General features: G+C 39.1%; 1 protein-coding gene across 1 annotated transcript in view; it reads right to left on the bottom strand.

Moving 5' to 3' along the window:
• The window catches only part of PPP6R2 (protein phosphatase 6 regulatory subunit 2), a 106,456-nt gene that overhangs the window by 28,320 nt on the left and 64,791 nt on the right, over nt 1–13,345 (bottom strand). Inside the window, 7 exon segments of the mRNA XM_050901326.1 lie at nt 1,130–1,194; nt 1,857–2,060; nt 2,760–2,912; nt 3,407–3,533; nt 4,772–4,885; nt 9,460–9,572; nt 10,938–11,003. Coding sequence (XP_050757283.1) covers nt 1,130–1,194; nt 1,857–2,060; nt 2,760–2,912; nt 3,407–3,533; nt 4,772–4,885; nt 9,460–9,572; nt 10,938–11,003 — 842 coding nt within the window.

Genomic DNA, 13,345 nt, shown 5'->3' with positions numbered 1-13,345 from the left:
AAACTAAGAGAACCCAAGGAGAAATTCCATGTTCCAACAGGAAAATATATTACCACCATTCTTGCTGATGATTTTTAAGAAATAATTCCCAAGCTCTCAATTTGGAATCTCTGACCCTGGGGCTCCCAGTGCTTGACTCCATCTCCTCACTGAATGCATACCACAATCTTCACATAAACTCACACTTCTTAAAGCACACCATCTGAGATACCTCTCGTTAACTCAGGATTTTTTTTCTTGCCATTAAAATTCTTTCCAATGTGGTGACTGGAACTGTTTGGCATGAAATATGTATGAGCTCTAGTTCCTATCTAATTTAATTAGGAAAACTCTTAAGCAGCAACCACAGATATTTCTGTTACCTACAAAACTGTGCACAATGATAGTTGTGCAACAAAACTATCAGCAAAATTTGTTATCAACAGCCCAAGGGGTTGCAAGAGGGGAAAAAACAAAAAAAACCCAACCAAACAAATCAAACCAGAACCCAACCCACCAATTATGGCCTGACAGTAAGCCTAAAACAATTACCGTGGGAATACAAAGCACTCTGAAGCCATAAAGAGCTCAAAATAGTGAGGGAAGACCAAAACATTTAGATAGACAAAGAAACAGAAGCCTAGATAATATTTTCACTTTAATATGTTTTAGCTTTTCTTAATTATTTAGTTCCTATAATCATTGCAATCAGCATGAAATCCAAGTGTTTTATAAAGTTAGAATATTAAATGTGGGGCAAATCTGGGGCAAAAATGCTTGCCCACCTCAGTTTCCACACAGCTGCTCACTCTAGGGAGAATATAATTATGCATTTAAAAAAAAAAAAAAAAAAGAGAAAAAAGTTAATATGCTATGTAATTTCCTGAGAAAGCAAGAAAGAATCATCTTGTGTGTTTGGGCTGAGATGTTATAAAACAAACAAAAAAATCATGCTTTCAAATTATATGCCTATTCGGTGAACTTGGTTTTTAACATGCAAATAATCCTACTTCGAAATCACAATCAAAATCCAAATCATTTTAGACATCATTAAATTATAAATTATCCAAATAATTGAAAGAATATTTCAAGGCAATATTCTAAATCTGCAGCCCTAGAACAAAGACCTTCTGAACCTGAAATCCCTTACTGTATTTTGTCATTGGCTTCCCAGGCATCCAGTATCCTTTGCACTAGGCAGCATTTCTGGAACAGCTAGAGGGGGAAAAAAAAAAAAAAAAGAGATAGGAAGAACATTTCAAAAGTTTGCCAAAGAAAGACTCATGCCTTAGGAAGTCTGCGCTGAACTATAGTTACTTTTGTTCATTCTTTCACTCCTACTGAACAAGAACTCGAAGTTCAGCACTTATCTTTCCCAAGAGCTCAAGTTTCTTCTTTCTCAATTTTTTTCTCAGAGGATCCAGGGAAAACAGCAATACCTATAAACATCTTCAGCCTGTTTTTGGGCTTCACATGAGCAGTAATGAAGAACATTGTTCTCATTTTACAAACACAACAAAAAGTTTTCATCATTAGGGCCACAATGCAGAAGCTAAAATGTAGTTAGCTAGTTGTAGTTACTATTATTTTTTTTTTGTCCAAAGTTTATATGCATCTTTACTAAAAAACTTAAATAAAAATGGATTCATGAGCCCATCAAATGAGATGGGTGGTATGTTTATTTTGCAATTGGATGCTAAAAACAAATGTACAAAAGCAAATACACTTCCATCCAGAACTGACAGAACCAAGTTATATCTAGACACTTTTAAATAAACTCCATGCTCTTGAACAGTTCGTCACACCATTTTCTTGTTAATGCATATGCAGGCTGAATCAATCAGTCTAAAATTCTCAGGTGACACGACCAGACTTACATGAGTAACCATGATATTCTCAGTATTGTTTTCTGGAGTCTCTAAGTTCTCTGTGGCCACATTTCCATTCAGCACCTCTTCTTTGCTTTCTAGGTCATTAGTAGTAGTTTTTCCCTCTTGCACAGAGTGTGAGAGAATAGCTGCTATGGACAATTCCACTTGGAAATGCAAAAAGTTATTCCATGTGTATTTAAAAAATAAGTCCTGGAAAAAAATGAGAAACAAAAAAATTCACTCTAGATACATCTTACCATTTTTAACAATCAAATGCTATTAGAACACTGCCCAACTAGTTGTTTAATCAGCAATTCCACTAAAACAATTTTACTTATATGCCTCAGTATCCACTTATAGCTGAATGTGCTCTGTTTGCTCTGCTCTAACGTATACTTTCCTATAAACTGAGCCCATTGGAAATACTCTCGTACACAGCTAGGGCTCACAGCACAGAGATACTAAAAAAAAAAAGTTGTCTATTCTATGGCTGAATTAATCATAAGAAAAATATTAACTAAATAATTTCTAAGCATAATTTTCTGAAAGACTGCCCAGGTTATATTGGCAGTTTTCAGAACATGTCCCTGTTCACAACTAGACAAAAAGATACACACAACATACTCAAGCTTTCTCAATACCCAGACTATATTGCATACTACTAAACTACTGTAACCATAAATTTGAAGCATGAGGTTCAGTTCAAAATACTAAGCAACTGTATTTGTATTTCAAAAGCTATTCTGAGGATGGATGTTCCTACTTTCAGCAGATTAGAAAAATAATTAGACACTGGCACACATGAAACAAACTACCTTGCACTGAACAGATGAAAAGGAAAGCAAAAATGTTCCCAGTTTAAAGTTCCTCCCCCTCCCCCCATTCCCAGTGTCACACTGTATTACTCACAAGTAATAAATTCATGGTACTGAGTCTGCATAGTTCCTGATTAATACTGGGAGTGTTTGTGTGGAGCAGAGCAGCTATTAGACGAGATCCATGAAGACGAGCATTCCCCAGTGGCTCCTCCAAGACACCAATTGTAGTTAGGATTGCTGTTTTCTATCAGAGAAACAGATAATGAGTACCTCAAAGATCAACGTTTCCTCAAGTGTATATGCACAATGGTTTGACTAAACATAACTAGTTCATTTCATAAATATTCTCTGCAGGTAAACCTAAACCGTCTTCCCACACAGCGTCATGCGACCACTGTGAGACTTTTACTTCCAAAACTGAAGGTTGAAATCAAAATATCAACTAACTGAAAGCTCCTTTCTCTTCACCCCTTAACCATCTTCACACAAGCCACCAGTCCCAACGTCTCTCTCCTTCCTGGGTTTACTCAAATACAATGGCTTTCAAAATTCCTACTGCCTAGTCCCTAAGCACCTGAATTAAAAACTTTAAGCGGGCAGTTTTCTTCAAAAGACGTTTGCCTGTTCCAGCATATGGCGCTTTCAGAAAATATCCAGGAAGCCTGTGTATAAGGAAAGGGAAACCCTGAAAGGCAGGCCAGGAGCCATCTGCTCCTGAGGAAGGCCGAGGTGCCCTACCTTGGGAGGGCTGAGCAGCAGCTGGTGGAAATCCTTTAGCCTTGGTTCAATACCATGTAAGATGCTGCTATTGACAGTGTAAGACCTTTCAAATCCCTGAGTGTATGAGTCCATCAGTCCTTCCACCCTGTACAGAAGAAAAGCACAACAGTTAAGATTTGACAAAATCTGGAAGTGGTCTCCAGTCACACTGTCCATGTTGGTCATTTTCTCTTGGGAAGTAACTATGAATATGAAAAATAATAATTTCCAGCTACTGAATATATTTACATAACTACATTATATTAATATATCATTTACAAGATGATATGCACATAATCAAAACTGTGAATGAGATGAGTGGGAAGACAGAGAATAAGTTGTCTGCAGAGCTGACAAAGACAAATTACTGAAGTGCTTCCTGGTTTTTAAAACTTCCCAAACATTTGAAAAGTAAATTACATCAGCAAGAGTTAACCATAAACATTTGTTAAAAACTGTAAGCCTTCCACAAGTGTTCAAAAAGATGTACATAAATACACTAACTGATGAAAACCTTGAGCAGGCACGTAGCTGTGCTTATAATCATACCTCTTTATCGGCAAGCAGTAAATTACAACTACTATTACTAGCCCGTTCCAACAGCAGTCTCACATTGGAATAAAAGAAACGCTTTCATTTCAGTAATGAAATGTAACTCCAGCAAGGCAGGAATGGGCTAGATAGGAACCCCTAAGCCTCCAACTCATAAATCTTCAGAGATCCTGGGCAGAAGACACCATAGAATTAGTCTCTCAGCTTTTCAGTTTTAACTCTGCACATGATTTTCTGACTAACAACTTGTCTGCCCAGTGCCGTCTTCTGTCCTGCTCTCCAGTACCTCTTCCTAATCTTCCATTATCTCCTTCACTCTTCCTTATTTCCTCCTTTTTAAAAAATGTCTCCCTTCCTCCCCAGAACTCTCTTTTGCCTTTTCTCTCCTCTATCTCCATAAAAAGAAATAAAAGGCGGATATAATTTTAAAAAACAAAATTAAAACTATACAGCCATATATATATCTATGCACACATCACCACACAGATTATGCATGATGTATCATTTCCTCCCCGACTCTGCATCCATTCTGCTGTAAGAGCTCTGCGATTACAGACAAGACTTTGCTATACACGTGCAAGAGAACTAGACGAGCCCACAGAAGGGCCCAGTTGCCAACTGGTACAACAGCCATGAGGTACAGCTACTGCATTACAATAACCAAACAGCTTTTCTTGTACTCATTTCTAGACAGCACTTTACACTAGGCCAAAAAATTTCCTTTTTTGCCTAAGTAAAACTAGATTGGAGTTCCTAAAATTGTTCTTGCTATGGAAGCAAGTGCTAACTTACCCAGAGCGCCTTGTTTCCAGCAATGTTAGAAGAACTTGTGTTCCATTCACTATGCAATTTTCAGTCTGTTCTCCATCAAACATATTCTTCAGGAGTTGCTCCACACATTCCTGCCTGTTGATCAACACACACACATTAGCAGTACAAGAATTAGAAGTATTTGGCAGTTGCTTTAATCACAAAATATCTGCTTCTGGGTCTTCTGGAAAAAAAGGCTGCAATTTTTCTTTTCTTTTGTTTTTTTGAGAAAGAATAAAGACATTCCTCTCTAAAGTCTCATATGACAAGAATGGTTCTACACCAGGTTTCTGAACTTGCTTACTCATCATTAAGGCAAGACCTGGTTATAAACACCTAGACTCCACACCAAATTGTTGTTCTCCTTTATCAACAGGATATACCTCTTAGTTATAAATTGGAAGACAACCCAAGTGTTAACTCAGCCAATTTAATTTATTAAAGACGATATGAAGCTATTAGCTGATAGTCTAAAGTTATCCATCAGAATCGCAGAAGACAGACAAACAGTGGAAGTCGACCCTTATCATTTGCCAGTGGCATAGTAAGATCCAGGACCTGGAAATGGAGGCCAGCAACTGCAAACTGTAAATAATATGCACATTTTTGGTAGTCCTTGAAATATTTTAATCAATTCACCATCTCTTTGAGCCCTTAAACCAAGATAAGATGCCTTCCAAATATTGACAGATTTGGGGCCTCACCAAGTGAAGTGTTGAAGACTGCTGGAGTCAGAATGAATGATGACGTTGGTCCTTTTTAGCATTAAAAATTATTCTAACACGGCCTTAGAATTGAAGAATAATTAGCACAAAGGTAACAGCCCACTTTTCTCTCTACTATTTGCCATGCTAAATGAATAATAGATACGAGGAATACGAGGTTCAGGCTGGCACTGTTACTCATCTACAGTTACTTGACTGCAGCAGTGCCTGCTTCCACCTCTGTATTCAGATTCCTTCCCCATGCTAATTCTGCGGATGTTAATGACAGTTCTCCAAAATCCACTACTCATCAAGTGCCTTTCTTGACTTGCTAAGTCACATGCCCAGCTAAAAACAGTATTACTCAAGTTCACAGTCTAATTTTTACTATTTTCTAACATTTGAAAAAAAAATCTCATTTACATTTGTATAAATAAAATATGAGATAAAAATGTAAAATACATGAATAATGCATGAGACAAAATTATTTTAATAAGTAGCATCTAAATACACTCCATCAGCACAAGCACAAGAGGCAGAGTCAGGAAAAAGAAGTAACAGTTTATAGTGATTAACTGAATTCACTTTCATTGCATACAGCCAACAGTTATTTTGATATTTATTCCATAACCCTGATCACGGCTCCTTCTTGCTGCACTAGCTGATCATTAATTCATGATTCATAGATTTAAAAAAAGTTATCCAAAGATCAAAAAAGGTTACCAGTAATGCTTGGAAAAATTGGCCAAGAAAAGTAATGAGATGTGACCTTCAGCAGAAAGGTAAGTCGTGCAAAAAATCACTTTTGTTCAAAATATTTTTTCTTCTAAGCAGTGAAGTGGTATACTGACTTTTAGAAATGCTTTTTGAAAGTGCAAAACCATTTTTATTTATCTCCTGGAAGTTACAGGTAGTGCTTGAAAACATGCAAAGTGCATACACAGAGAACACCAGGGAAGTGAGAGCGACTGGGAGGGAGAGCGAAGGGAGAGGGGGAAGAAGGTAAAGACCATATGAGTAAAGTATGAGCCAAACTTCAAATTGCACCTTTGTATAATTCTTTGTATAATCAAGGAAACTTGCTTAAATTATACCACTGGTGTCACAGAGGCTCTCACAAAAGACCGGGGCAGCAATCTTCTGCCCCCCACAGAGCAGGGTTCCACATCCCTCTCCAAAACTACTGAGAAAGTCTAAAACTACCGAGAAAGTTGAAAATTACCAAAAAAAGTCTGAAAGTACCGCTTTCTCCACGGCCCACCACAGTGAACCACGACTCTCATTAAAGGTCCTGGGCCTTCCAGGTGAAATGACCACGCTGGAGGCTCATCTCCAAACTTTAAAGGGCTCAAAACTGGTACAGGCTTGATGAGATGCTGAAGGCTCCGCAATCAGGGATGCAATCTACACTGAAAATCCAACGTTGTGCTATTTGATAAGAAAGTATTATGGCGGGCCATGGGACAAAAGGCCAGATCTGCCTTATTTCTGCAGGTGCAGTGGGAAATGAAGCATTTAAGAAAGAGCATTTCCTTGCAGGGGCAGAGTTACATGTCAAGCCCGTGGAAGATCCTGTGCACGTCTGCAGAGACCGTGGCTTTTCAGTGCTTGTGTGCAGCACGATTCTCGTCCTGCTTTCACCTACACACACTGGCTCCTGACCCAACAGATGCCCCTGATATTCATGTATGAACTGACAGCTCAGAATGAGGAGAAAATAACAGCAATGTCACATAAATTAAGAAAGCTCTGGGTCGACAAAAACATGTAAAAGAGGAATTTTAAGCCCTAGTTATAGATGCTATACTATTCATTGCAAGTCTCTTGTTTCATACCTTTTCTGTCAAAATGGCACCTTTAGGCCTAAAAGAGCCTTTTTTGGTTTCAATCTCATGTTGAATCTCCAGTAAATGTTTTTAGGTTTGAAGCAAATATAGGAAGCATTAAACATGCTAACATAAATAATTCAAAACTACATTACAAAGAGCAAAGAAACAATGCCAAGGGAATAAACTTGAAAAATCAACATCTTCTGGTACACAACTCATACTTAACATTATTTGGGAAATAACTCCTAACAAAAACACTCTTTGAAAGTTCCTCATCAATATATTCCCTCAGTAATAGTAGAGAAGTTAACTCCAGATTTAAAAAAAAAACCCACCAAACTTCAAATGAAAAAACTTCTTCCAAGTTTCAGTGCAAGTTGTCTGGACATACAACCGCAGGTTCTGAAAAGAAGTGCTCCGCACCGCTAGCTGGGATCACAAGCATCCCTACATCCTTTTTTCAAGAGAACACCTTCTATCAAACGTAACTTAGAAAAGCTGAAATACTACAAATGCTTCTTTTGCTGACTGTACACTAGTGCCATTTATCACTAGATTACATCTTTAGAACAACCCAACACACCCCAACAGTTTCTAAATGATGGAGATCACTAGATTCCCCTCCCCACAATTATTTAGTGACAGACTACCTTCACGTAAGTTATACAACATCATCTGCAAACATGACAAAACACTTAAGAACCAAAACAGCTTTTCTACTTTTTCCAGCCAAACTACCAGGCCTAATAAAAGACAATAATATCTCTATTTACAAATCTCGCCTGCAAAGTTTATCAATCAGAAGGTAGAAAATGATCAAACCAGTTAGGTATCTGCATTGTGACATGCCACCTCTAATTAAAGCATTGCACAATGTTTCTGAGACATGATGAGAGCTCATCATGGTCACAGGTGACAGGGCTTTGAGGAAAAAGAAGTAGCTGACACTAACTCTAGCGTATTAAGGGATCCACAGGGATGGTATAGAGAGAGAGATCTGAATTGTCACCGTCTAGCCCTAACACCACAAATAAATGGAATGACTTTTTGACTGATCAGGGAGGGTTAGGGAGGCATTTAAAGTGCGCAGGCTTACTTCTTTCAGGGTTCAACCAAATTGGGAGAATAAAAGCAGGGAGATTGATGATTGAGTCTAAGTAACAGGCAGGCAGACAATCTTTGGTGAGATGTATCAGGCCATAGCTCAGCACCACCTGATCTCTGTGGAAGCGCAGGCAACCCAAGGTTCACGTAAGTTAAGAAATCTACAACTGATATTTGACTCTGGAGTGAAAAACAGCATGCCAGAGGACACTCAGAGTGTGTAAGCAGACCTCAGCAAAGCTTGGAAGGCAAGCTGATAATGCCCCGTACAAAACAAAGCACACGGTGACATACGAGCTACTATGGTGAGAAACTCCTGTTGTCACAGCATTTGCCTTCCCATTTTGAAGAACAGCAACTTGATGATCTGAAACCCGTCTATACGGTGCAACACGTTCACCAGTGGGCAATAAGAGCCACTGATTAGCCAAGTATGACTGAATCACAGAATCATTTAGGTTGGAAAACACCTTTAAGATCATCAAGTCCAACTGTAAACCTAGCACTGCCAAGTCCACCACTAAACCATGTCCCTAAGCGCCACGTCTACACGTCTTTTGAATACCTTCAGGGATGGTGACTCAAGCCCTTCCCTGGGCAGCCTGTTCCCATGCTTGACAACCCTTTCGGTGAAGAAAATCCAATTTAAACCTCCAAGGAACACCATCAATACAGGAATTTTAAGATTTGTCTTTGTGGGATTTCCCTCAACTATTGCCATTGCAGTTCACCCTTCTCCAAATTCACTATGAGTGTTTTAACACACTCCGTAGTATCGCCTTGTCTTGAATTAGGTTGTGAGCTTTGGGGATCACTAATCCCCATCTCCTGCCTTCATACAGAGCTACAAAACCCAGAAATCTCAGAGGCGGTTAAGTGACGCTACAATTTAAAAACAGTATTAAATGGTTGGCACAAATGTCAAGAGTTAAGCAAAGGCTTGACATGCATAGTTTCTGTCTCTAGAGAGCTATCAGTAAGTGACAATATTAGTAGCAATTAGTTTAGAAACAGTCCTCTGACAAGTACTTACGATTCCAGTGCTGTCAGAAGTGGATCAGGCTCAGGTATATCCTGAAGTTGATTGCTCTGGTCTCTGCTCAATCTTATGATATCACACAGGGTCTGGGAAGCATTTGATTGCCTCTGTAAACAATGACATAGAGCACATTTCAGTGCTAACATCTCTACCTGGCTCATTCTGGCTGTCAGGGAAAATTTAACATAGCTGGGAATGCAAGAAACTGAATAAAACAGAATTTTTCAAAACAAGTGCTACCATGCTCTAGATTATTCATCTGTTAAATACGACATTGATGCGAATTATTAGAAGCATTAACAGATTTTGAAATCAAAGAGGAGGTCTTCCTGAACTTAACAATTAAAAGCAGTTAAAGACTTCAGAAAGTGAGGGTTCTTTTATCTTCCTGACCAAGTGTGTTAACTTGCAAATTTCAAATACAAGTATTTCATTCTTACTTCTCACTACTCAGGAGGCTTTCTGCATGAAGAAAAATAAATGGCTTGATAAAAGCCTTTACAATCTCATTACTATGTATTAAAAGGCTTTAAAGTAGTATTTTGATAAATTAATTGTCTCATTCTGGCTATCAAAGACTCTCTGTAGCTACTGTATGTATAAGATCTTATGCTGTAATTTAGCATTTATCCATAAGATAGCACTGCTGAATGCACACAAATCAGCATGTTACTTCCCGTTTTTTTCTCTCAGAAGGGGCAATTTTTGCTGTGATGAGATGAGGGAATCATAGCGTTGGCATTAACACTACACCAAAAGAATCCTGTGCCATCCAGTTCGCTTTGCTGCTGGCACTCGCAGGAACCTGTTAACAAGTGCCCCCATCCCCATCCAAGCCAAAGGAGGCCAGCTAGAGATCAACATGCTGCTTGTGTTTTTCCTGCTCAGCATCAGGGACGGCAGTCAACACCCAAATGCGAAATGATAGCGTAGGAAACTGAAATCCGGACCTAAAGCTCCTGGCTTGGATGTTTTGTGAAAATTATTGAAAGAAAAAAAAAAAGGAAAAAAAAAGGCACTCATAAAATTTAATACTCAGCATGTCTTTTTCATGGGCTCAGAGAACTGCATCTTGTAGATTTTACAACTGAATACCTACTTACTTATGGTCTAAAAAGAATTTAAAGTTACAGCGAACTGGTTAATTTAAAAAGTTTTTCAACAGCCTGTTTCAAATAGCGGGTTCCTACTTCAAACCAAGTAAGTTACCGCTGACTGTAGATACTGAGACGACCTGATGCAGCAGCAGAATGAACTAAGAAATTGGTAGTAAAATAAGTCAAAACCAGATTAAATATACAACAAAACATTTTGGCATTGAGTGACCAGAGGACAGGATGTCCACCCTCAGATCATCCCTCATTATCTCCTTCCGTAAGTCACCTGGGCATTATCGAACAGACAGAGAGAGTCTTCTGGACCTCACAGGACCCGCTACCCACAAAGACAAAACTTAGTCTTGTCATACTCACGTCCTCATCCTGGCTTGAATGGATCAGTTCCACAAGTCTCTGAATAATCTTTGCTTCATTAAGCCACTGGAGGGAAAGAAAGGGGGAAAGAAAATCCTTGTTTGATATCACAGAATTCAAAACAAGAGGATGTTCGAGAACCTTTGCGTAACACAGGCTTTTCAAGAAGGGAAAGCCCTTTCCTTCTATTTCATAATCGAAGCCAGAGGCAGTACACAAACTGCCCTAGGCACAGGTAGAGATGCATTTTAATTTGCATCAGTATATACACCCTGCCCATGGAACTAAAAACCTAAATACCTTTGGAAAACATGGAACAGATCAGTCATAAACACTATCTCATCTGAAGTAGCATTTGCATAATTATCAACATGTTCTTCTCCTACCATTTCCTATTCTTACAGTCTTACTACTGTTTACACTAAATAATTTCTCAGACTTTGAGATGACATAACAATGCTGCTGTTATACCTCGCCTCCTTGCTCTATGCCAACTCCAGACTACTTCCTTTTCTTAGCGCAAGCTACCACTTTATCTCCCTTCCCTGACCGCATGCAAACCAAGTATGCCATCTACAAATGATACGTTCCAGTTTCTCCCTTCCTGGCTTCATCTGCAAGCTCGATGTCTCATTTCCACCCAACCATTTTCACTCAAATTTCTACGGTCTTCATTCCAGGCAAACTGCTAGATGTCTAACATCAATCAAACTAATCAGTCAAATCAGTCAAACTAATGCATTCTCAGTTGCTTTTGAAATAACTGACCAAACATTAATTAAAAGGAAAAAGACTTTGGAGGTTTCAGCAGTGATAAAATCTTCCATCACTCTTCAGATGAGTCATGGAGAAAATGAACAGTCTCCTGCCTTCCACTTCTTTATAAGAAGGCTCTGTGCATATCTTCTCCCCTTGAACGCTCATTTTTATGTTATCTATTCACATGAACTTCAACCATAATCCTTACGTTGACTCTTTACCAGCTTTGCTCTAATAACCTTCCAACAGATCTCATCCTGTCCTCTCTGATGCCATGCTGAGTATGACGTATGCCTGACTTAAAACAAAAATTCCACATCACCATTTTTAGTGGCTTTTCCCATGAATAATACTGCTGTTTTCCTACTAAGTCTGAAATGTCCGACTTTCTCTCCTTTCTGGTGTCCCTTATTATGGCAAAAATACTAGCGCTGTCCAAAAATCTACCCAGCATACAGCTGCGAAGCCAAGTATTTCATTCAAGACCATATTTTCAGATCTGGTTTCTGTAATTTCTTCTTCCCGACATCCAGTTTACCCAAAAGTTCAAAAAACTGGGTTCCCAAGACCTTTTTCCTCGCCAGTCTCTCTACCAACCTATCTCTTCCAATTCTTCCACTGGTTTCTAGTTTTCCAGCATCAAAATTAAACTCCTGAACCTTCTTCTCAAGACCATCGCAGTAGAGTTGATCACTGCTGTGTCTTAATACATCAATCTTGCCATCTCCATTCCACTAACAAAGCAACTGTCCATTCCCTCTTGGCTCATTTAGTCTACAAGCATCTTTTCTCGTCTCCCTGTGCTTGGATATGACTACTGAAATCCTTCTTTCAAATCCTAAGACTCAGTCTGCTGATGACAGCTCAGGTAGCTGTCAATTGGCAATTTACCAAAACAGCTTCATCAAGATTAATAAAATTCTCCTCATTTATACCTTCTAAAAACCAGCTGCTCATATCTATCAGTTATGCCTACTGGCAGTCTCTGTAACAATAAAATTGCCCATCTCTCCTCTCCCTTTCTCTGTGCTACACTTGCGTGTTTCGTTTTGCATCATCAGTCACACACCCCACGTTTGCACAGCACCATGATGACGAGCCCAGATTTTGACTGCAATCTGGGTATTCCCACAGTATTAACCAATTGCACAACTTCAATAAAAACCCCCAAACACTTACATCCATTTTTACCTGCAAGTTTCCTTTCTTCGAATCAGAAGCTCCATAGATAGGGTACAGTGGGTATTTCAGCCTGTTTGTTGCTTCGTGCAGAACCTACCTGCCAATTCCTCCAGCAGAGGAATTTTTACCTATTGAAGTTCCACCTACCCTTATGACTTCCACAGCCCCAAAGAAAACTACTTATTAACGCTCCTGCATTGTATGTATTTTCTTTCCCTTGCAGAGCACAGCAAGACAAATCCCAGCCCTCCGTTGCAGTTTCGACTTTATTCTGTATCAACATCCTCCCCCAAGCCCCGTATCAGTTGAGCCTATGGGCCTTATTAATTAAAAATGGGAGTTACACAGTAAGCAAGGATAAGAAGGTTTGCTCTTTTTGCCTGGACTGCCATAATAATGGGCTCCGGGGGGAGTTGGATGGCCACAGAGAGAGGTACTGAAGAGAGGGAAGCATGATCATTCATCTG

This window comes from Gymnogyps californianus, chromosome 1, assembly GCF_018139145.2.
Source record: "Gymnogyps californianus isolate 813 chromosome 1, ASM1813914v2, whole genome shotgun sequence".
NCBI lineage: Eukaryota > Metazoa > Chordata > Aves > Accipitriformes > Cathartidae > Gymnogyps > Gymnogyps californianus.
Note: the sequence above shows the minus strand (reverse complement) of the source record. Positions and strands in the feature narration are given on the sequence as shown.